General features: G+C 35.5%; 1 protein-coding gene across 2 annotated transcripts in view; it reads left to right on the plus strand.

Annotated features, from left to right (window-relative positions):
- CPNE8 (copine 8) overlaps positions 1–25,744 on the plus strand; it is a 217,545-nt gene extending 191,801 nt beyond the window's left edge. For both annotated transcript variants that reach the window (XM_004771828.3, XM_004771829.3), the window contains 4 exons: positions 8,918–9,020; positions 10,553–10,610; positions 15,720–15,793; positions 25,261–25,744. In XM_004771828.3, the coding sequence (XP_004771885.1) occupies positions 8,918–9,020; positions 10,553–10,610; positions 15,720–15,793; positions 25,261–25,449 (424 nt within the window). In that variant the 3' untranslated portion in view covers positions 25,450–25,744. The remainder of the gene's footprint in view (positions 1–8,917; positions 9,021–10,552; positions 10,611–15,719; positions 15,794–25,260) is intronic.
- Positions 25,745–26,469: the final 725 nt, after the last annotated feature.

The raw sequence follows: 26,469 nt of genomic DNA on the forward strand, positions 1-26,469 counted from the left end.
TATCTACTCTTATTATGAAGCTTTATAAGAAGTGCTTTTCTCTTTTACTTTATCTTTGAGAATAATGTTTACTTTATTTTTTAAGGTTTTTATTAAGACCAGTGATTTTTTTCTGACCCAAAGTTACCATCCAAAATATTTATCTATTAAAAGACAAGCTATTGGTTTTTTTCTAAATCATGAGAAGTGTAGTATGTATGACCCCTGTTTAAATAAAACTCCTTGATCATTTTGTTACTTTTAAATGCATTTTATCAGTGTTTCACCCTGCACATCATATAGGAGGTAAGTACTTAACAAATATCTAATAAATGAATTCCGTATATGTTAAGATAGTGGTCATTGAAAAAATATTTTTATAAAGTCAAAAACAAATGTATTGCCTTGCTTTTTTATTTGCTTGATTTTTTTCTTCTTAAAAAGTGTGCTTTCTGTGTTGATAAAGGTTTAGTTATTTATAATAGTTTTCTATAAAAGTTTCAAAGAATGCTTCTTCTTCTTTTTAACAATAATAATAATAATAATAATAAGCCAACACCTGGGTGGCTCAGTCGGTTAAGTATTTGCCTTCGGCTCAGGTCATGATCCCAGGGTCCTGGGATCGAGCCCCACATCGGGCTTCTTGCTCAGCGGGGTTCTGTTTGTCTCTCTCCTTCTGCCCCTTCTCCCCACTCATGTGCGTGTGCTCTCTCTCTCGCTCCCTCACCCGTTTCTCTCTCTTGCTCTCTCACCCGTTTCTCTCTCAAATAAATAAAGAAAGAAAAATCTTTATTAAAATAGAATAATAATTACGCTTATTTTAGAACTGGAATCTATGTGATAAGATCTATGTGATAAGACTATTGACTTTTGGGCGCCTGGGTGGCTCGGTGGGTTAAGCCACTGCCTTCGGCTCAGGTCATGATCTCAGGGTCCTGGGATCGAGTCCCGCATCCGGCTCTCTGCTCAGCAGGGAGCCTGCTTCCTCCTCTCTCTCTCTGCCTGCCTCTTTGCCTACTTGTGATCTCTCTCTGTCAAATGGATAAATAAAATCTTTAAAAAAAAAAAAAAGACTATTGACTTTTAAGATAATATTGAAATAACAGTACTGTTAGTTAAGACCCAAAGCAGCATGTTTGGGACACTTGAAAGTTTTATGTGCTATTTTGAGGTTTTCCAGCCCCCTGCCTCTAATTTCCTGTCCGACCGGTTTTCTTTCATAGAGTTGTCTGGGGAACAGCCTTTCAGAAGACGTAAAAATCCCACTCAATATCCATTGATGCCCTGTCACAAATTTCAGTTCAAACACTTTAGCTTGGTATTTAAGAACTTTTAATATCCAACTACCACCACCCATCCAATGTCATTTCCCTCCACATTCTCCTGGATGTGCTGTACTCTGGTCATAGAGTCATTACATCTGGTTTCTGAATTGTCGTACATGAATACCTCTATCAAAACACTAATTTGGGGACGCCTGGGTGGCTCAGTTGGTTAAGCAGCTGCCTTCGGCTCAGGTCATGATCCCAGCGTCCTGGGATCAAGTCCCGCATCAGGCTCCTTGCTCCGCGGGGAGCCTGCTTCTCCCCCTGCCTCTGCCTGCCATTCTGTCTGCCTGTGCTTGCTCTCTCGCCCTCTCTCTCTGATAAATAAAACAAAAACAAACAAACAAAAACACTAATTTGATCTGACTCAATTGTTGCATGTAGATCTATTCCCCACCAAGGACAGGGATTATGACTTAATTAAATATATAAGTATCTAAATTTATATATGTAAGTGTTACAATTTACACTTAAACTAGATTATAAATTATATTTAATATTTGTAATAATATGATAAAAATATAACGTATAATACATATGTTTTAAGCCAACGTGAAGCCCAGTACTTCACACTCACTGGTAAATCCACATGTTAATTTAATTGAACTTATGTATGCCATGCATTATGACTACATTTTAATGGGGCTCTTGGCTCCATTAGTTAAGTAAAGTGTCCCAACTCTTGATTTCAGCTCAGGTCATGATCTCAGGGTTGAGATTGAGCCCCATGATAGCATGGAGCCTGCTTAAGATTCTCTCTCATACCTTTGTCCATCCACTGCCATTTGCATGCATTCTCTCTCTAAAAAAAATAAAATAAAATAAGTAAGTTTATAAGAGGAGATCTAAAGGAGCTATTAAGGATAATGCTTAGTCAATGTTAATGACCTATAGAAAATGTCATTGTGATTGATAACTACTGTATCAATAAGGGTCCTCAGGAGAAACAGAATAAGATATATAAGTATAGATATATAGATAAATTTATTTTAAAGAATTGGCTCATGAAGTGGCAGACACTGGCAAATCAGAAATTTGTAGGGCAAGCTGGTAGGGTGGAAACGCAGGAAGGATGTTATATCCTTCCAGTATTGAGTCAGAATTCCTTTTCTGGGGCATCTGGGTGGCTCAGTGGGTTCAAGACTCTGCCTTCGGCTCAGGTCATGATCTCAGGGTCTTGGGATCGAGCCCCGTATTAAGCTGTCTTCTCAGCAGGGAGCCTGCTTCCCTTTCTCTCTCTGCTTGCCTCTCTGCCTACTTGTGGTCTCTGCCTGTCAAATAAATTAATAAAATCTTTAAAAAAAAAAAAAGAATTCCTTTTTGGGGGGGCAGTTTTTAATTAAGGCCTTCAACTGATTGGATGAGGCCTACCCACATTTTTGAGGATAATCTCATTTATGTAAAATTATCCAATTGTAGATATTAACTGTATCTTCAAAATACCTTCACAGGAGTACCTTAATTAGGGTTTGACTAAACAACTGGCTGCCATAGCTTAGCCAAGTTGACACATAAGACTATCATATCTATCAAAAGCTAGGTATCACCATTATGTTATACATTGAAAACAAATTTAAAATCAGAGAAATTCTTTCCATCTATGAATTTATTAAGAGAGCTAATGTCTATAACACTATGCTTAAATCTCATTAATTAATAATGGTAGGAAGAAACATGTTAAGGAAACCATGTGTTTATATAGACGTGGTTGTAATAAAGTGGGCTTTACTCAACCCCGACTAACCTCAGTGCCCTCTCGGATACGGCAATTACTATTTTCACATTCCTGTTTAAATCACTTTTTCAAAGGTTTTTCTTCATCTGGAATTCTACCTCAGTAACTTCAAGTCATTCAAAACATATTTGCAATATATTTTTATTGGTATATTTTACCAGCTTATTACTTCAAAATAATCTAATATACCAATGAAAATATCAATGATCTTTCAAGGTGTCGTGAAAAGTTTACTATTTTCTTCACTTGACTTAAATAATATATTTTGTTTCCTAACTACTAGTCATTTGTTTCTTGTGCCTAACCAGTTACTTATTTTAAGGCCATCACATTTCAGTTTTTTAAGAGGATTCTATCAGTTGCTACCTATTGACTAGATTTTTGTATCTACATAGCTAGACCCAGATAACCAACTAAAATTAAGTTTTATTTTTGAGTCCATAATCCATCCCAGGCAATGTGCTCAGTGATGTCATCTGGACTATTTCTTTTAATCTTCACAACAGCTCTAAGAGGTGTCAGTGGTGTTATTATTCGTATTTTCCTGATGACAAAATGGATATGTAAGAGTGGCTATTTGTGTTGGAGCTAAAATTCCAAGCAGAATAATCTTACTCGGAGTAACTATGTTATGATGCCTTACAGACTTACACCCTTTTATCTCAATTCCAGAGGTAAACACACATAAAAGAAAGTGCAAGGAAACTACATATGATTGCGGATATAGTCAGTCACTTCATTAAACTGTCCAAAGTAGTTTGGGTAACAGCTTAGTAACAGAAAAATCACTATGTTATGTTGTATTGGAATATTTAAATGTATCCCTTTATTTAGTATTAGGATTTAATTCATTATGTATATCAAAATTAAACTACTCAAATAAAAAACTCCCGAGTCAGTTTCCTACCTTGTCTTGTTTCCCTCTCTATTCCTATGAACTAATAATAAGCTGAGAGAATATTCCACAAATCTGAACCAACCTATTAGGAATCTTATAAACACCATCCCAGAAAGTTCCTTGACGAGACCTCCAGGGGAACGCATTTGAATTCCAAAACCCTGCAACAGTTCACCTCTCTCGCAGATTTACCATAGTAATATTAAAATATAAATTATAGATTGCCTATATTTGACAAAAGACATTTAACAGGCTTTTAATAATAAGAGTTTTAATTATGCAAGTTACAAAAAGATTCATCCTCAGGTCCCTTTAAGCAGCAAGGTTCTTTAATACATTTAAAATATAATTTGAATCTGAAGATTACATATCAGTGTTACCTCCTTGAAGATGGATTGAGATGTGATCAGCCTCTACTTTCTATTTAACACATTTCTGTAGCATTTTAATTACTTTAGTACAGATATATAGTACTTTAAAATAGACTTAATTAGAAGAAGTGGTAGCATAAAATATGATTTTTTTAAGATTTTATTTATTTATTTGACAGAGAGAAATCACAAGTTGACGGAGAGGCAGGCAGAGAAAGAGAGAGGGAAGCAGGCTCCCCACTGAGCAGAGAGCCCAATGCGGAACTCAATCCCAGGACCCTGAGATCATGACCTGAGCCGAAGGCAGCGGCTTAACCCACTGAGCCACCCAGGCGCCCCAAATATGATTTTGTTATAAACTTAGATTTGTTTGCAAAGGGCAACAATATGCCAGTGCATACTGCAAAGCCCTAGAAACCATGAAAAGTCTTAAAAGATTAATTTTTGGTGCTTCTGAGGATAAAGACTAAAATGAAATTTATTTTCAAATTCATGTAGAGAGAGTCACACAATAAACTCATGTATCTTTCTATGGCATTTAAAGTTAAGAAATATAAAGCATTAATACAAATATATTTTTTATAAAATAAAATATAAAACTCAAGAATTTTTAAGATAAAAAAAAACAAACTTAAGAGATAATTCCAAGTTTACTATACCTGCTTCAGGCTCTATTCCACTCTTTCGGCAGTATGAGGATATTCTCCTCTCTCTTAAGTATACTTTCTGGTGAATCAAAAGAAAACCAAAATGTAAATGTACAGCAATCAAAAGACATGGAGTGGCTGAATGGATAAAATCACAAAACCTAACTCTATGCAGTCTGCAAGAGACTCAACTTAGATTTAAGGACATCTACCAGAAATGAAGGGATGAGAAAAAGTATTATTATTAGAACTGATAAATGAACTCAGTATTTGTAGGACACATAATCAGCCTATTAAAAAGTTGCATTCTATAAACTAACAGTAAACTATCTGAAAAGAAACTTAAGAATCCCATTTATAATAGCACCAATAAATAAGATAAAACATTTAAGAATAGACGTAAGCAAGGAAGTGAAAGCCTTTTCTAGTGAAAAATATGAAACATCAATGAAAGAAATTAAAGCACACAGACAGATGGAAAGACATCCCATGTTTATGGATTGAAAAATTAATATTGCTTAAATGTCCATACTACCCAAAGTGTTCTACAGATTTGGTGCAATCCCTACCAAAATCTTGATGGTATTTCTTAAAACAGCAAGGCACTGATATAAAATACAAGTATATATACTAATAGAACAGCATAGACAGGCCCAGAGAAAAGCCTGCAGGTATGTGGCCAACTGACCTTTGACAAGGGTGCTAGGTAGGCACAGTAGGGAAAGGATAATCTCTTTAATAAATGGTGTTGGGAAAACTGGATATATACATGAAAAAGAATGAAATTGGATCCTTAAATTACCACTCAAAAAAGTTAATTCAAAGTTGGTTAAACATAAGACCAAAACTGATAAACCTCCTAGAATAAAACAGAGAGAAAACCTTGACATTGGTCTTGGCAATGATTTCTTGGGTATGACGCCAGAAGCACAAGCAGCAAAAGCAAAAATAGACAAGTGGGATTACATCAAACTATAAAGTTCCTACACAGCAAAAGAAACCATCAGCAAGATGAAAAGGCAACCTTGAAGTGGGAGAAAATATTTGAAACTGTATTTGATAAGGGGTTAATTTCCGGAATATATAAGGAACTCCTACAACTCAATCGCAAACATACAACTGATCTGATTTTTAAAATGAGCAAAGGACTGGCACAGACATTTCTTCAAAGAAGGCATACAGATGGCCAACAGGTATATACAAAATGCTTAACATTGCTAATCATCAGGGAAATGCAAATCAAAACCACAGCGAACTATCATTATCACTGCACACTTGTTAGCATGGCTATTATTAAAAAGTCAAAAAGATAAGTGCTGCCCAGAGTGTGAAGAAATTGGAACCCTTGTGCATAATTGGTGGGAATCTTAAATTGGTGCAGCCACTATTAAAAAAAAAAAAAACCATAGAGATTCCTCAAAAAATAAAAATAAAGCAACCAAAAATCCCTCTTCTGAGCATACATCCAAAAAAAATTGAAATCAGATCTCAAAGAGATGTCTACAGCATTATTCACAACAGCCAAGATATGTCCATGCGTAATGATAAGATACTGTGCACTTAAAAATTTGTTAAGAAGATAGATTTCATGTTTAGTTGTGTATGTGTGTGTGTGTGTGTGTGTTTTACCATGTGCACACATACAAAGGGACACAAAATTTGGAAGTGGTATATTTATTACCTTGATTGTTTTAATGGTAACATGAATTTATACATATGTCTGAACTCATCAAACTGTATATATCAGTTATATAGTTGTGGGTTTTTTGGTGTACCAATTTTATCTCAATAAAGCTAGAAAAAAATATACTAATAACTGAGACTTTCTTTATGGATGATCAGAAGTGTTGAAAGAGAATAAGTAAATATCGCCACCAAAGAAAACCAGAGAGTTAAGCCACTTGAAGAGATATTTATAAATAAATATGTGTAATGTTAAACTTTTTGTACTGTTTTTAAATCTAGTAAAAATTTGCCATTTTAAGAGAATCATTTGGTAAGAAAAGCAGAAAAACCACACTCTAGTACTCGTAGAAGCTTTGCTCACTACTATTTATAGCCTGCCATTATTCACATGAAATATAAAACCCGTATTTCTGAAGCATAGTAAGAAATGCTTTTAAAAAAAAAATGGGTACTTAAAAATTAAAAATGAATACCTGAAGGAGATTATCTGAGTTCTTTTATTAAGAAAAAAAGTTAATCAGGAAATAGAATAGTCTCAGATCTGGTTGGGATTGTTTTTCATTGATTGTGTTACCATTAAACTTAAGTCCTTGATATTGAAGATCAGTTATTGAATGTAGTGGGTGTATTTTTGGCTATACATTGTGGAACCAGTGCCATGCTATCTTTGTAGGGTGTGAGCATGCCACTTACTCTATTCTCTTGATCAGTCTATAAAATCACAATTTTATTAGCTTCATGAGCAATTATTAGTTTCTCTAATATGGCAGAGTTGTATATATTTTTCTTGTCCATTATGGTGTTAATTCTGCTCTTCAAGAAGTTAAGTTTTGCCCTGACATATTATGCTATTGATCTGCCCTGATCTGTACAAACTTGATCCCTTTGGGTACTTTAGGTTATGAAGAAGTATTATTGGTAATCAGTAGACTTGTTCTTGCACCCAATTTTTCTGTGATGCTAATTTTTTATGATTCTATGATACATAGATACAGATATATATAGATATAGATACATAGGTATACATACATCTATAAATACTCAATGATTTTTACAGAAGTAAACCAAAGTCGTCTTGATTACTATCTCCTAAGAGTACCATAATGCTTACTTATTTCTAGATATGACCTGCATACTAATATATATTAAAAGTCATAAAAATTATTATTTTTTAAAGATTTTATTTATTTATTTGGCAGACAGAGATCACAAGTAGGCAGAGAGGCAGGCAAAGAGAGGGGGAAGCAGGCTTCCTGCTGAGCAGAGAGCCTGATGCCAGGCTTGATCCCAGGACCCTGGGATCACAACCCCAGCCAAAGGCTGCTAATGTTGAGCCACCCAGGTGCCCCCAAAATTATTATTGTTGATAATATAACAATATAATTATATACATTATACATAGATATTATTATATACAACAATAATATTGTTGATAATATAATCTAGGTACTCAGAAGTAGAACACAATGGGGAAAAATAGATAAAATAAAATATAATATTCATAAAATTCTCCTATAAATTATTGAGTTTTATTTGGTGAGAACTCTGATAAACTTCAAGTACTAGAATATATTCTTGTTATATACCTAATTTTTGTCTTTATTTGGTGTCCTTTTTTCCATCTTTCATCAGTTTAACAAATATTAGGAACTTGAACTATGGATATGTTGCATTTGTTCTATTCACGTGAAATTCACATAACAAAAGTGACCACGTTGAAGTGACATTGCGCACATTCACAGTGTTATACAACCATCACCTGTGTCTATTTCAAAACAAAAACCACTTAATGATTATTGCTACCATTCATAAACTGTATTACAGATGGAGTAGCCTGTGTGCAATTTCTTTATGAACAATACAAAGGCTGTGATCTTGATCTTAAAGGCAAGGAAATAACATTTAGATAGCTTAAGTAATTTACTGAAGATCATACACATAATGTTGCTTAGCCAGGATTTCTGTTTCTGCAAGCTATATCCATTCTTTTGTGTTAAATGTACCTGCATCCAGCTTGCCTATTAGTAGGGAATGAATTTCTAAGGCAGGTAGGCATGTCCGTGTGCTGGCATGCGCCTATGTTGCTGTTGTTCTAGTGTGCTATTTAAAAAAAAATGCATTATTTGAGAGCTTGGATAATATAGACTCCTAACATACGTTTCAATATTTTCTTGAGATTAAAGGTTTGTTGACTGTTGGGATTATATGTAGCAAACATCGCATACAGAGGAACTGTTTTATTTTCTGTGGTATTCTTTATCGTTTCATTGCTTTAGATACGCCTCTTCTGTAAAAGACGGTTCCCAGTATTTTGTGCTCCTGATTGTGACGGATGGTGTTATCTCGGATATGGCTCAAACCAAGGAGTCCATAGTCAATGTGAGTAGGGGTCATTGAGTTTGGGGCTGGCTAAGTGACAGCATGGTGCTTTTTTAGGTTGAATAAGCAGAGTTTACTTAGGTTGATTTAATAGTGAAACAATATGCCCATGCCTTTGAAGCTGATTGCATTCTTAACTGTATCCAGACAACTCATATACATATGTACCATTAATCCTTAAGGACTAAGCTGAGGGGTGTGGATGATTGTACAATTTGTACAGAGTTTTTCTTAATATTTACATTTTAGTTACAGAACTGTACTGACTGGTTTTTTTTTTTTCCAATGGAACTGTCTCCATAGAACTTTTTTCTATAGAACTGAAAGGGACTGGACTAGACGCACAAACCATTCTTCTTGTCAGAATTCCTAATTATTTATTTTAAGATTATTTAATTGATTTGTCTTCTTTATAAGACTTTAATCTATAAAATCTATATTAGACTCTATAGAATTATAGCATATCTTGCTATTCCAAGTTTAGCAATGTTTGGCACTAAGTTGGCATTTAGTGAAAATGGGATGCATGAATGAATTACTTATCACATCTTATTATTAATAGCATAGAGAAGATATAATTAGCTGTTTGGTGGAGGAGAAAAGTTGCGTGTGGAAAAAAAATCATAGACATATTCTTAGAAAAACTATGCATAAAAAGTAGTAGCGCCAAAGGCTTACACATTCATTTGTTTGTTATTTTTTAACTAGACACATGGGTAGAATTCATCTTGGTTTTCTTTGTGTTCTGGTCAGTGGCATTGGTGTGCACTTTAAAGTAGGAACTTAACAATTTAGGCTTAAACTAGTAGGACATAATGTAGTAAGGAACCATGATTCATAATTTGATGGCCTTCATAGCTGTAGATGGGGCCATGCCAGCCGTCCATCTCTCTATTGCCAGATCTCACATTCGGACCTTTAAATTATTTAAAATTATTCCATAGGGTGAGTGATATGATGGGAAAACATGCTATTACATCAAATATTCGTTATCCCTCACAATCTTGTGGCTAGTTAATAAAACAAATTAATTATTATAATAATAACTTCCTGTAATTATTATTTGTATTCACTCATTTATTATGAATTTTTGCTTTTCCTACCATTGGGTATAAATGAGATAGAGTAGGGTACTACTGTTTCACAACTGGAGTGCCTTTTTTGCCCCATTTAGCAACTGAAAGATTTTTGAGAGGAGTAAGTACATGAATAAAGTGGCCAAAGATAGCCAAAGTCAGCTTAGGAAGATGTTGGCTGAGAATAGCAAGTGAAGGCAAATGAGCAATACTTTTTTATTTTTTATGTTGTCCAAGACTGGTCATTCCTGGAGAACATCCCACTGAATAAGCGTGTCTAGAGAGTTCAAAAAGAATGAGTAGAGTCGAGCATATTCTATGTACATTTTAAATATGTTCAAACCTGTTTTAGTGAACATCTTGAAAAAATATCAAAGCAGTATATTATTTTCTTCTCAAACCTCATTTCTTAACTCAATTTCTTAATTGTGAACTAATTGTATATTCTCTTTGAAGGCTTCAAAACTTCCAATGTCAATAATTATAGTAGGTGTCGGACCAGCAGAATTTGATGGTGAGTAATAGATTTTCAGTAGTATTCCTTGGTTTATTTATTCTGATTCATTATGCTCTAAGATTCCTATCACTCTTTCTTGTATATAAGTGTGAATATGAACGTGGATATGTATATAATGTCCATGTACCTATAGACATAGGTATCTCATGATGAAGTCTATTAAGTTGAGCAAATGAAAATACTGTCTTCTGACAAGGACATTATCTATCTGGTATAGATTAATTCAACATGTAGCTTTCTGTTCCATTTGTGATAGTTTGCATCTCAAAATAATATGTTTTATGGCTGACAGCGTGATAGATTGAGTTGTTCACAAGGCAGAGTACACTCTGGGTTCACTAAAAACCTTTGAGAATGAACCCTAAATTTATAAACCATTAGGTTGTGAAGAGAGGTGTTAACACACAAGCATAATGTGCTACTTTAATGGTTTTTCAGACACTGGCTAGTTGATAGACATTAGCTTTATAAATATATAAGTTCTGTAAAATGAAAGAGCAAAGTAAAATGAAAATGGAACTGACCATCTGAGATTTAATGACACTTTATAAAATTATGCTAAATTGAGTGACTAGGTAGTTCTGAGTTTGGGCTTAGGCCTCGTTCAGATGCCAATTAAGTGACAGGTGTTTGTGTAGCTAGTGATCTGGGTAAACTTCTTTAAGGATAATCTGTTCCCAGTCACCTGGTGAATTCCTGTAAGAGAGAACTCTGTGGTGACTTCATGATCACCTAGCATTCACCTGCTTCAGGTGTTTTGACTTTAACAATGACAGTTCGTTTAGCTTGGGGCTTTGGAAATGAGAATAACTTTAGAATATTTGGAACAACCTTTGGTACATTAGAGGTTAATTTAGGCACATACATGTTAATTATACTACAATCATCACTGGGATCATTCTCATTGAACCACCAGCTCCTCTTCCATAAGGATAGTGTAGATCTGCCAATCTCAGCACCACAGGGACAGTTGTTACATAGTTGTTACATTGTTACATTGCTGACCCTGGAAATCCTCTCCTTCGCTTCCATGCTTGGTTGGTCATGCTTTGCACCATTAGAATCTTCCCATGTCTAAAGCAAAAGTCATTTAGCACTGACTACTGCTGTTTCTGCTAATATTTTCTCAGCCTCTGAATATTCAAATTGTTCACATTGTACTTCAGGCATGGATTTGAGACAACCTCTCTGGAGTCAGGAAAGCTAAGAGACATCTTTCTTGTTAATGCTTTGTGTACTTGATCATCTGCATTGATCAGTGACAGACCGTGATTCTGGAACTTCACTGATGGCTAGGGTAAACTGACTCATGCCTTCTTCTTCGGTTACTAATTTGCTTTTGCCTCAGGATGCACCTCTCACTAGGTATTTCCTAGTCTCCACAAATCCTGGAAGTCTGTGGTTAGATATATGACCTAACCTGTCACTCATTCCTCAAGCCTGCACACATCATGTAGGAATACAGAGCCACTGACCCTTCCTGGCGTCTATTTCTGCTCGTATATTTCTATTCAGAGCAGCAGGCACTACCCTTATCCAACTGTCAAAGCCATTTATTCTCTTCATTTCTTTGGTTCCCAGTATTTACTAGGGGTTTAAGGTATAATTCATCATTTTTCCTCTCTGACTTCCCAAACTGGAAAAAAAAAAATATGTAAGAATCACTCAAAGACCACAGTAAGCTTGTTATTACTAACAATGCAGTGTTTGAGAGTTTGAGTTAACCTCTGCACAGAATCAAACTTGTCACTATTTCTCTGCCAAAGTTGAATGAGATCAGCTTTATCGCCAGGCCTCTTCCCTACAAGGGCAGAGCCTGGGCTATTAATCATGGCACAGGGAGAAATTAACATTCATCTTTTTTTCCTATGGGTAGATAATTTATTTATTTTTTTAAATTAATTAATTTATTTATTATTGTTATGTGAGAAACCATACAGTACATCGTTTGTTTTTGATGTAGCGTTCCATGGTTCATTGTTTGCATATAACACCCAGTGCTCCATGCAACACATGTCCTCCTCAGTACCAATCCCCAGGCTTACCCATCCTCTTACCCCCTCCCCTCTAAAACGCTCAGTTTGTTTCCCAGAGTCCATAGTCTCTCATGGTTCATGTCCTACTATGGTTTCCCTCCTCCTTCATTTTTCCCTTTCTTCTCCTAATGTCCTCCATGCTATTCCTTATGTTCCACAAATAAGTGAAACCGTATGGTAATTGACTCTCTCTGCTCAACTTATTTCACTAGCATAATCTCCTCCAGTCCTATCCGTGGTGATGCAAAAGTTAGGTGTTCATGCTTTCTGATGGCTGAGTAATATTCCGTTCAAACTGAGGATCAGCTGCTCCTAATGAGAGGGATTTCAAAGTCAGTTCCTTCTCATTTTAGTATTCCCATCAATGAGTCATTTTTCCACATGGAAAAGAGAGTGAAGATTGTAGACAAAGAGGGAAGTTGCCTTCCCAGTAGAATCCCTTCCTGAGAATTAGAGTGGCACTTCCCTCTGGCAAACATGGGGACAAGGAATTAGGGTCCTGCGACAGCTGCCTTCAGTTTTCACCATGACTAAAGTTTTTAATAGAATGGAAACTCTTCCACAACAGTATTAGAAAAGTAGACTGTTCCACGAGGAAACATAGATGCTTCTCTATTTTTCTCTCTCTCCTCTCAAAATACCTCTCTTCTCTCCATTGCTAATAAGAAAAGGACAGAATACTCATGTTTCATGTAGAAGATCTGTTACTTAAATTCAGATTGTGCTTTTCTGTCAAGAAGAGCCTTTCTCTTGGTACTTCCAAATCTACCATAGAGGAAGTTTATATATCACACACAGAAACCGACATAAGGAAAGACTGAGATAAAACTTGCATATTTTATCAGTTAACCACCTAAATCCAACATCTGCACACTTTTAACAAGAAAGACATTGTATGCCTGGGCAAGAAAGGCAGACTTGTCATCCGTTCTTTGAAGGTAGAGGAATTTGGAATAAACAGATTAGTGAGTATTCAGATGTCTTGTTACTGTATTTTAATAAGAACAACTTAAAACTTTCTGTGTAATTTTTCCCCAGTGATTTGTCACTCCTCCGTAAAGCACTTTCATTGAGAAGAAAGGTTTCTCAAGGCAGAATTTCTTTATCCATAAAAGGCAAAAAATCAAAGCAGCATCAGGTTACCTGCATTGATCTGAGTTAGTAGAAGGTGAGAAAGAGAAGAGGTTCTAATTTTATGGTGTCTCCCACAGATAGACAGAAGTGCAATTCTCTCTCTTATAAATGGTTTGTTTTTTTTCACCCTTCCACCATTTCCACATCGTGTCTTTTTTCCGTGGTTTCAAAAGTTTAGCCTCCAATTCTTGCTCCCTGCAACTTTTTAACCCAAAGGACATGCTGAAAAGTGGACCATATTTTATAGGGTCATATCCAGATACATTATTGCCTGGGTAACTGTCATTTTTCTTAATTGGAATGAAACATTCACAGAGACTGATGGAGATCATAGGGGATTGTGGAAGGTGAGACCCAGATAATCAACAAATTTTTGTTTTCTGTTAGAGTGAAGGAGAATTTCCTGCAGGAAAGGAGAACTTGCTGGCTTTTCACTGTTGCTGTATATTTATGTCTAAATCATGTGAAAATTTTGAAAGCAAAACAAAACCAAAGGAAGGAATGAACTATTGAAAGTATTTGATCATAATGACATTCCTTATTTGCATTCCTAATAAGTGTGGAAGAACAGATCTTTTGTAATTTTCTTCTTCTTCTTCCCTTCCTCCTCCTCTTCCTTCTTGTTCCTCCTCTTCCTCTTCCTCCTCTTCCTCTTAATTCCAGGTAGTTCAGATAAGGTGTACTGTTAGTTTCAGATGTACCATATAGGGATTGAACTTGCCTGTTACACCTGATGCTCATCTGGACAGGTGCACTCCTTAATCCCCATCACCCATTTCACCCCACCCTCCACCCATCTCCCTTCTGGTAACCATCAGGTGGTTCTCTTTCATTAAAAGTCTGTTTCTTGCTTTGTCGCTTTCTCTTTTTTCCCCTTTGCTTATTTGTGGATCTTTTGTATTTTAAATAAGTTAATTTCCTTGTTATTGATAATATACACATTTATTAGATTATGGCTTGTATATCTAAGCAAATTATTGACTGCTGGCTTTACCATTTATGAGCACTTATTTCAACCCAGACATTGGCTCATGAATATGTGTAGAAAAGTAAAATTTAAAACAATTTTTTTAACCCAAATGAAGAAACCAATGAAAATGTGAGGATTGTGTTCCGACTGAGCAGTAGTTTTTGGAGGGTAAAGAGGCAAACATTATAATTGCAAGTGGCCCTCTGGAGTCTGGTGAATGTCATGTGCATACAAAATGAATTATCAGTAATAGAATTATACTTTAAACACAAATTAGCATTTCTCATGTAATTAATTATTTAGAGAATTCTCACTGAAAACTTAATAAACTCTGGAAAATGTTCTTAACTGCAACATAACATTACTTTATTACCAGCTGTCCATTTGTATCACAGCATTCACAAATATCAGTCTATATAATGTTGAAATTATTGCTCAACCTATACACACAAAAAATCACAGTTCAAGAAGTCATACTTTATCCAAACAACGTAGGGCAGAGCAAATCCCTCTCTGATTTAAAATCCATTAATAAGGTAGAAGTTGGGTGATATGAATACATAGCTTTGTTGTAGTTTCAATGAGAATAAAGTTCAAATTGTTACTGGAAATTCTGTGATTAGTGCGCCAAGATTCTTAAATGAGAAGACAAAGAGAATTTAATGGATTAGCATCACTTGCCCAGTCAGTCACATAAGCACATAACCAGAACTGAGAACCTCTAGGATGGGGAGCTATACCCACACTGGCTCATGTCTTTCAAAGGATCACATGGGAGTTTGGCTAGCTTTCTTCAGTTATAAAATTTACACTCAGTTAAGTTTTGTGGCAGAATGGGGAATCAACAAGCTTTCTGCCTTGACACAGGACACGTTGCTACTTCATACATCTTGATTTCCTATTGCCTACGGTGTTTAAGTACATGGTTGAAATGCACTGGATAAATGGTCTTACTTTATTTTCAAGCGATGGTTGAATTGGATGGAGATGATGTAAGAGTTTCCTCCAGGGGAAAATATGCTGAAAGAGACATTGTACAGGTAAGAAATTTAATGGAAACTATTTGTTTAGTTCATTGTGAGGAACCTGTCAGCTCTGATTTGAAAATAAACAAATTACATTGAAAGCAGGACCCCCGGGTTCTCCTTAATTTAGTCAGTTGATTGTCTATGAGATGCATGGCAAGTAGGACCTAGAATAAGTACCCAGTGACTCTCTTGTATCTCAGGTGCACTATATATAAAATAGAAATGTTAATATATGTCTTTTCCTACTTTAATATTACCAGAAAATATCATTGAGGTCTTTGGTAAAATCAGAAGCTAGAAACATAGCAGACTTTTTAATGATGCTTATCTATTCTTTGTTTAGCCCTCAACAAAGACTAAATATATTTTTAAGACACCTGATTACAACAGTGAATTCTGGAACACTGAAAAGAAATTTTAAAATAAATAAAAATTGAAAAAGAAAGACAACTGATTACATTTCAATGTAATTAAATTCAGTGGTAACAAACCAAAACTAGATATTTATATATTTCTTCCTAGATTATGGTTACAAAGGTGGAGAAATAGATCTTAAAATGATATATACATACAGAAATTTATATAAAAATATAAGTTACATATAACTTTAAATGTAATTATATAGAGATGATATATAATACTTACAATATTTTATATGTAATAACATAAAATAATAACAATGTATGTGTATATGATTTATACTTGTTCAAATCGAGAAAAATACATAACTAAAACCTACTATTCTTAGAGAGAATAGAAGAGAAAAAATCAGCAATCAGTATAGTTCAAATTTATCACAATCAGTATAGTTCAAGCAGTTAATGAAACTAATTGGCTACATATTAGAGTTTCCATATCTTTAAGGTTTTTACAAGGGTAAAGCAGCTGTGAAGTGCACCTTTTTAAATGGGGAAGCAAAGGTCTCAGCACATGCTATCAACGTTTTAAAGGAGCAAACAATAGATTTCAGTATTATCTTCTTAATAACAACCCATACATTCATCCAAAGTCATTAAGAGAATCCCACAGAATTCGGAATGCTACAGAATTTAGTTCAAATCCTGAATTATTCACCATGATAAAACTTGAATGAGCTTTCTAAATTTCTGTGCTCTGGCTTTGTTGTAGAGATTAAGTAAGATCATGTAGATAAAATACATTTTTGAAACAGAACTCAGTAAAAGACTACAAAAAAATGATTAAAATACTTTGCAGGAGAAATATAAAATAATCTGTAAATAACTATAATAAGATTTTAAAAAGCATTGTTCTTTTTGGCAGCAACATTAAATTTTAAAATAGAAACATCTGTATGACAGTTTTTTAAAAGAAAAAAATTAAAAGTATTAAGTATGATTTAAACTTTTTAACCTTACGTTCTTGGTAGAGTAAAAAGCACACACACATGAATGATTAGATTAAAAGCAGCTGAGAAAAGGAACATGATGATGTGGTCATTTATTTAAGTATACCATGGTGTTTTGTTTTCATAATTAGACACATGATTATTCACCTTAACCTTATTAGCATAATTATAGGTCTAAGTAATTACACTTTATCTAAAAGCTCTTCATAATGTCTGACTCACAGTTTCCAAAAAATCAAATTACGGAAGGGAAGCATGAATTTGAAGTTCTTTGGAATGTGTTGTGTTGCTCTTGTAATGCATTTTTATAGAAGCAGTAGAGGCAACCTCATATCTCATAGCTTCATCATAATGCTTACAGGAAACTTGTTACTGTTTTCTTCTGTAGGGATAATTAAAGTTGCCCATATCGTTACAGTTTCCTTTAAGAGGAATGATCCATTATGTTAGTGACAAGCAACAGTCATGTCTATTAGCATTTGTAAAATAAAAATGTCCTTGATTGTGAAAGTATTTAGTCTCTCAGCAGATAACTACATTGGGCAGAATATTGAGATTGGACCCAGATCTGTGAAATTATAATATTGTCACTCTGCTCTCTCTTTGAGCCTTCATTTCATTATTTCTGAACTTTAAATTCTTTCATCTCTGCTCTTTTCATGATGTTGTGAGTCTCAGAGGAGTACCACATGAAGTGGTATAAGGTATATATTCAGTATAAGGTATATATTCATATAACATGTTCCTTCTCCTTGAAAGTCAGAGTCCTTGAGACCAGTCTCCCACCGTACAGTAACACTGGGATCCCCCAAAATCCTGAAGACACCTGTGGATATAGCTAAATACTCAAGGGATTCTACCACATAAAGTTGAACTGAAAGAGTTGTTGGATCTTATAGATAACCGAATAGGAAATTAAAATGTTTTTTGTTTTTAAAGATTTTATTTCTTTGACAGACAGAGATCACAAGTAGGCAGAGAGGCAGGCAGAGAGAGGGTTGGAGGAGAAGCAGGCTCCCTGCTGATGGGAGAGCCCCCCGGGGATCAATCCCAGACCCTGGGGTTATGACCCAAGCCGAAGGCAGAGGCTCCAACCCACTGAGCCGTCCCCAGAGAATTAGTAGCCTCTGGAATAACTGTGACATTTTGACTTACATGCCTACATTCATTTAAGGGGATTTGGTAGACCCTTTTCCAATTTCATGGAGAAGTTCCTAAATGGTGATTGGTCTTTTAACAATAGTAAGCAAGGTAACCGTTTACATAGTACATTGTGTTGAAGGAGAATTAGCATTCTCTCTCACTTCAAGTGAGGTTTTAAAAACATTCGACTATCACCAATGGGCGCAGGCTGGCTTCAGTTGGTTAAGCATCTAAGTCTTGATTTCAGCTTAGGTCATGATCTCAGGGTGGTGAGACCAAACCCCAAGTTGGACTCTGCACTGGGTGTGGAGCCTGCTTAGGATTCTCTCTTTCCCTCTACCCCTCCCCACTCTAAAAGAAATAAAAATAAAAATATTCCGCCATCACAGTTTTCCAGGTTCCACCATCGATTAGAATGTTTTTAAAATGAGCTATTTTCAAGAATAGAAATACTCTTGAATATTTAGAATAGTGGTGTCACAGGAGTCCACCGTCCTGAAGGATAACACCGTCAATCTCCATCATCAGAAAATATCTAAGCCATCACAAGTGAAGCTGTAAATACTGCTGGTTAAAATATTATCAGAAAATAGGATCCATTTAGGCTTTCCTACCTTTTCATTACTTCCAATTTCTTATATGTTGAAGCAAAGCAGGTTAATGCACTGTAAATGGAACCCAAATTTTTTAAGTGGGTAAACAGAAGCTTAAGGCTGCAAATAATAACAAAAGCCAAAGGTAGCCAAGATTTAGCAGAAAGTTGAGGATAGAAGATGGAGTTCTCATTACTGTGTCAAATCTTAAGTGGCTTCCAACTTCTTCATATAATAATAATAACTGAGTCATTTATTAACTCCTTTTGTATGCTGGGAAGACTAAGAGCTATAGTATTGCTTCACTTAATCTTTAATTGACCTTATGCAGGTATTTTGATTAGTGCAACATGGGGGCTTAAGTGGGTAGGAGAAGAATCAATGAAACAAGATGGGATTGGGAGGGAGACAAACCATAAGTGACTCTTAATCTCATAAAACAAACTGAGGGTTGCTGGGGGGAGGGGGTTTGGGAGAAGGGGGTGGGATTATGGACATTGGGGAGGGTATGTGCTTTGGTGAGTGCTGTGAAGTGTGTAAACCTGGTGATTCACAGACCTGTACCCCGGGGATAAAAACATGTTTATAAAAAATAAAAAATTAAAAAAAAAAAAAAAAAGAAGAAGCAAAAAGGAAATAAACACCTTTTACCCTAAAAAAAAAAGAAAGAAAGAAAGAAAAAGAAATTACGTTTAATTCTTCTTGTCTACAGTCATGTAGCTGGTAAGAAATAGAGTGAAGATTTAACCTTAAAATGTCTGATTCTAAAATTCTTAGCAAAAATCATGTATAACACTGATTTAAAACCTAAACATAGCATTTAAGCATCTCTGTGACTTGACCCCAATCTTCCTCTTTAGCTGAGCACACACATACACACTACTTTGTCTAGACAAATAGGACTACCAGCTGTATTTCCATCACACATTTCCATTGTTCTTGTTTTTATTTCCTCTTATTTCACCAGGAATACTCTTCTTTATCTGTGCTGATTAATATCTTACATTTTGGAAGTTCCATGATATAGCCTTGCACAAAGCCCTCTCTGCACACCTGAACTAACTTCCCCACTTCATCAATTTATTCACATACCACTTTATATCTTCCTAAAAATACTGGCCACTTTTTGCCTTGTAGTAATTTATGAATAAAAAAACTGAGACCCAGGTAGCAACGTGTACAAAATTATTTAAGTCATAAATTGATAGATCCAAATTTCCAACAGAGTTCTGATTCCAAAACCTTTGTTCTTTCTGTTATAACACACCTACTTTCATAAAAACCAATATTCTAGTGAAGATTATTAGGATCTAATTCCCCTTTCATATTACTGAAGTGGTTCATGTCTCAGAGTTAGATCAATTTAGGTTCAAATAATGATTGATACTGGTAAGTATCTCATCTAAGTTAATTAAACTTTCCAAGTTTCAGTTTCCTCTTCTGTAAATTCAAAATATGGGTAACATGCTTATAAAAATGTAATGAGATACTGTATAAATATTTTAGCAGATGGCCTGTTACCTACCAGTTGCTCAACAAATGCATTAGTTAGTGCCAATGTTAGTTATTGTGTTTAGATGGTCTGTGGCATAGTCCAGTGCAAATTCATTTTTATGTCAGTATTTCATAGTAGCTATACCTTGACAAGGGACACTGTAGTCAGCCTTATGTGTAATTATATTCATTGCCTTAAGATTGAATTTCGTGACTCTAGTACAAACAGTAAGCAAGATGAGATCCTATTGTTGTTATTCTAAAACTTCAAAGAGTTATTTTCTTAAGTCAGTATATGTAAAGGCTTCCTATTTGTTTGTGCTATGAATTGGCCATTGTGTATAATGCAGAGTCATTTCTTCTGGCTGCACACAGCTGTTGGTTGGCCTATCATTTCCTTAAAAATTATGTTTAAATCATATTTTCCATTAAAAGGAGAATAATAACCTTGAAGGCGTAGACTTGAAAATCACTAATGGAGCTCTGCACAGTAGGAACAATCAAGTAAAATTGAGCAGAACAGCAACTAAAAGTCCATTTGCCCAAACTGATTCAAAACTTGTTTTCACAAATAGGCAAAGCCAGCCATTAGAGCAGCCATGTGGAACATTTTCCTTGTACTGGATGGATGCTGAAAAAAAAATATAGAGAGTATCAATGATATAGTATATTTTTACAGAATGGAATGCATTTATTGGTTTTTTGTGGGGGAATGAATGTGATAAATTCGTGCAAAGTTAAAACTGATTTATTCCTCTCGACTCAACACTTGAAGGGTCCGAGTTCATTTGTGGGGGCAGGCTCCACACCCAGGGAGACAAACCATAAGACACTCATCCACAAATGTGCGAGCATTATTTTGAACAGGCAGTCCCCAGGTACAGTGATCAGAAATGAATGATTTTAAAAAAAGAAAAAGACAAAAATCAGAGTAGTCTGAGAAGTTGAGTGGGAAATTGATTGTAGGAGGATATGAGCAACAGTGTTACAGAGGGCACATTAGGTCCTGACAACTGTAAGATATGACATGAAGAAGTAAAGGAAATGAAGAGTCACTTGTCATTTTCATCTCTCACTTAGGACAGTACCTTGTGACTGATTGAAGAGCTGAATGTCCCTTTGGGAAAGGTTTAGGTAATTTCAGTTAGTGATTAGAAAGTTCTCAACATTTTTCATCTACTCCCAGCACACAGGTGGGATAAGGTATACTTCTGTTGATAACAAGAACTCTCTATGTTAATGAGAGGTAAGGCAAGGCAAGTTATAGGCAAGGTCCCCCAGTATTCAAAGGGCAGGCAGAATCTGTTGCCCCACTGAACAAGCCTATGTTAAATGTGATATATACTTTCCTCTTCAGTTGAAAACTAAGATTTCTTTCTTACCCGTTATTTATGAAAATGTTTTAAATATGAGTAGATCTGCATGTATTATGAGAAGGGTGGTTGTGAATCTAAGTTTTGACATCCCAGAGCATCATAGCATTCTTAAAGATGAGTTTTAATTTACTTCAGTTAAAAAAAAAAATAGCATATCTCCTAGCATTTTCTGGAAAGATGAAGCAATGGGTGTTATAAAATAATGAAAAATCATGAAAATGAATTACTTCGCAGACAACACTGATACTGTTCTTAAGTTTGAGCTAAATGAAGAAGGATATTCCTTGTATTTAATCTTTGATGTGAATGTAGCTAGAAAACTATTAAGAATATAGTTTCACAAGATGGGATCGGGAGAGAGACAAACCATAAGAGACTCTTAATCTCACAAAACAGAGGGTTGTCAGGGGCTGGGGGCAGGTAGGGAGAGGGAGGTGGGGTTATGGACATTGGGGAAGGTATGTGCTATGGTGAGTGCTGTGAAGTGTGTAAACCTGGCGATTCACAGACCTGTACCCTGGGGGCTAATAATACAATATATGTTAATAAAAAAAATAAAAAATTAAAAAAGTAATAAAAATTTTTTTAAAAAGAATATAGTTTCATAGACAGTAAACAAGTGTTGGAGAGGATGTGGAGAAAGGGGAACCCTCTTACACTGTTGGTGGGAATGCAAGTTGGTGCAACCACTTTGGAGAACAGTGTGGAGATTCCTTAAGAAATTAAAAATAGAGCCACCCTATGACCTGCAATTGCACTGCTGGGTATTTACGCCAAAGATACAGATGTAGTGAAAAGAAGGGCCATCTGTACCCAAATGTTCATAGCAGCAGTGGCCACAGTCGCTAAACTGTGGAAAGAACCAAGATGCCCTTCAACAGACAAATGGATAAAGATGTGGTACATATATACGATGGAGTTTTACACCTCCATCAGAAAGGATGAATACCCAACTTTTGTAGCAACATGGACGGGACTGGAAGAGATTATGCTGAGTGAAATAAGTCAAGCAGAGAGAGTCAATTATCATATGGTTTCACTTACTTATGGAGCATAAGGAATAACACAGAGGACATGGGGAAGTGGAGAAGGAAAATGAGTTGGGGGAAATTGGAGGGGGAGAGGAACCATGAGAAACTGTGGACTTTGAGAAACAAACAGGGTTTGGAGAGGAGGGGGTGCGGGATTGGGAGGGGCCTGATGGTGGGTATTAAGGAGGGCACGTATTGCATGGAGCACTGGGTGTGGTGCATAAACAATGAATTTTGGAACATACCCAAAAAGTAAACTAAAAAAAAATTTAAAAATAATAAAAAGAATATAATTTCATGGTTATATTGAAATATATACCTGTATAAGTTGAATAGTAATAGTAGTGATGATTACAACAATTACCACATATAATACATATTATGAGTCGAATACTGTTTTAAGTACTTTACATATTAACTTACTTAATATAGCAACCTAATAAAGCAGGTATTATAAATATTATTATCCTCCTTATTTATAGAAGAGTAAACGGAATGAGTGGGAAATCATTTGTCTAAGATCATGCAGCTAATAAGTTGGAGAATCAGCCTTTGAACCTGGGCAGTCTAATTCCAGGGTTTGGGAGAATAGGCGGTAAAAAGATAAATGAGATTAATGTCCATGGTGTGGAAGGAAAGGTAAAGAGGGAAAGAAAAATACAAGAGCAAAGTTGGGGTAAACACAGAATGGGTGGTGAGATCAACTGATTGCCAGAGGTGCTATCCCTTCCCTCCATGGATGTGTTAGCTACAGAGTTCGGAAAAACTGAACTCTTAAAAAAAAAAAAAAGTTTAAGGGATAACTGCTGTATACTAAGCATTCTAAATGTTTACTTTTAACATGCTATGTCTTTTAAAAGAATGAAGTAAGCTATAGCAGTCAGATGTCTTTTTCTCATTAATCCTCAGTCTTGTCGATTCCTGTTTTCTCACTTTTCTAATTATAGTTTCAGTGAAAAACAATAAACCCTAACTTTTTTGCACCTCTGATTTTTTGTTAAGAATGTCAAGTCTTGTTCAAAGTTAGATAACTTGACTTCACACAAGTTCACGTCCCCTTAGCTCTCTTCTCAGTTGAAGGTTATATTTGCTCTATTAGTTTTTCTTACCCTTGCGTAGCTACCTTCAGGTGTAAGAGAAAGCTTTGTCACCTTTCTACTACACTTTTTTCTAAAAGCTCCGTTGAGTTTCCCTCCTGGTTAGCAGGACAGGTAAAATTATAGTCATATAGGTTGCCTCTGCCTACAGTATTTTAAAAAGAAGAGTCATTTTCTCCTCTTCCTTAAAAGAGACTGTGTTCACTATAGGAGAAGTATTACACTTGCTATTTGATTTCTTAAAATTTTAAATTGGTTTATCTGTAACAATCTGACCATCTTAAAGCCTACTTCCTCATTATAGTTTTTTTCTGAAAGCACATCTTGTGTAGCTACTTAAATCAAAAGTCACTTTTTCAAAATAAATTTAACACAATTATGGTATAGTAGGAGATGGGAAGGTGCTGTCTCTCTAGAGGAGGAAAAATTGATTTAATTCAAACTCCTAATTTTACACTTAGAAATTGTTCAACATTCTCAAATGTCTTCACTGTGCCTTTTCTCTAAGACCTAAATTACTGGGTTCACAACATTAATGGTTCCAAGCATTTCCAGGTTGCTTCAAGAATCATCATATCTCTGAAGGGAAATTGAACTAGTGCCCTCAGATAGCACATGTTTATTAACTTAAGTAACCACTGTAAGCAAAGATAGAATCAGGCAATTTATTGCCAGAATATTTAATGTTCAGCTGATAATGGCTCTCACATAATTGCTTATGTAAAGACAGAGCAATTATTTTTATATGACATAAAAACAAGAATGATGATATTTCAATATGAAGTATTATCAATTCTTAGGCTGAATAATTTTTTTTCCATTCCAAACAACCGATTAAAAAAAAAATTGGGGGATATGTGATTTGATATTTTCGTAATAAATAAAAACACTTCACATGTGTTTAGGCTTCTTCAACAATATGCACTTTCCTTTTTCCCCTGTGCTGGATACTCTTTCTGCACTGAAAGCTGATTTATGCAGGTATTAACTCCACCGGCAGGAAACCGAGCCCTGAAGAGGTAAACGCTCTATCCTATTGGTAGTCAGGTGAGATCTAGAACTCAAAACCACAGAATACCTGTAGCAACATGATGGACCTTTCGGGACCAGGAGACAGAAGTTATTGGGAGAAAAAAAAAAAATAGAGAACAATTGCATCCCTTTTTAGATAAAGCATATACAATAGAAAGTTTCGGTCACTATAGTAGCTTGCTGTTGCTAATGAATCAAATCTCTTGAAGATGCATAGTAATGCTTATCTATCTAACCAGTCCTCCAGGCTGCTCTGATTCTCCAGCACATGTTTCCATGTGTTGGTTTTTGTGTCTGTTAAACAGCATACTGAAGTCTCTGGAATAACTCTCCTACCTCTGTTTCAGTTCGTGCCGTTCCGGGATTATATTGACAGAAGCGGAAACCACATACTGAGCATGGCCAGATTGGCTAAAGACGTCCTCGCTGAGATCCCGGAGCAGTTCCTCTCCTACATGCGGGCCCGCGGAATCAAGCCATCCCCCGCGCCGCCCCCCTACACCCCGCCTACACACGTGTTACAGACTCAGATATGACCGTGCTCGCAACCGTCCCCGTGAACTACCCATCACGAAGAACTGCTGAGTCAACGCTTTGCTCCTGGTGCTCTGTCGCGAACCAGGGAATGAGATACTCTTCTCGGTTTGATTTCAGCAGTCCTGGTTAATATGCTTTCTTGGATCCAAAATTAATTCTCTTTCTAAACCAAAACTGTAAATATGGTTGTTGCATGAGCAACAGAAAAATTGTTTAAATGCTTGAAGCAAAATATGGATGTCTTCTCTGAATCTATCTTTCTTTCTTTCTTTCTTTTTTTTTTTTTTTTTTTTTTTTGGACAGAAACAGCTAATTTCCAATGTATTGTTGGGAAAAGCACAAACTGTTTTTAACTCAAATATTGTCCTCGACTGCTGTGTGTATAGGAAAGCAGTCTCTCTGTATCAATGTTTACACGTTACTACTTTTTAAATTTCAATACTTTTATAACTGTTCTTAAGAATAAGAGTTTTGAATATTGAATCCTCTGTCTTCTAAATTGCAATAGCTATAATCGCAAGAGCAATATCTCTTTGAATGACTGTCTGGACAAATACAATTGCAAATAAGAGAAAGGAGAGATGCTTTCATATTTCTCAGTAAGTGAATGGTCTTACGAGGCCGCATCTGCTTAGTAATGATTCCTCTGCTGTTTGCCTGGTATGGGGGTTTAAGCTTAGCAGATGTGTAGTCTGTAGGAACATGCATTTTTCATGGAGCTTGGGTTCTAAATTTAGACTGCAGTCAGTTTATGTTCTGTAATTCTCAGTAGAAATAATAAAAAGTCAAACATTGTGAACTGTAAAATGCACAGAAAATACTTTGTGCACGAAGTAGCATCTTTATATTATAATGCTATTTAGAGAGACTAAAACCCAGAATATTTAACTGTGAACCATGTAGCAGAAGTTTTAAACTTTTTACTCCATTATACCTTGTCTAGATATTTTAATTCAAAGGGATACTGGCTCTCCTGATTTGGACTTCTTGTTATCACCTTTTCATGTTGCCGTGCGAGG

Source organism: Mustela putorius, unplaced genomic scaffold (assembly GCF_011764305.1).
Source record: "Mustela putorius furo isolate JIRA1106 unplaced genomic scaffold, ASM1176430v1.1 tig00537227_pilon_pilon_pilon, whole genome shotgun sequence".
NCBI lineage: Eukaryota > Metazoa > Chordata > Mammalia > Carnivora > Mustelidae > Mustela > Mustela putorius.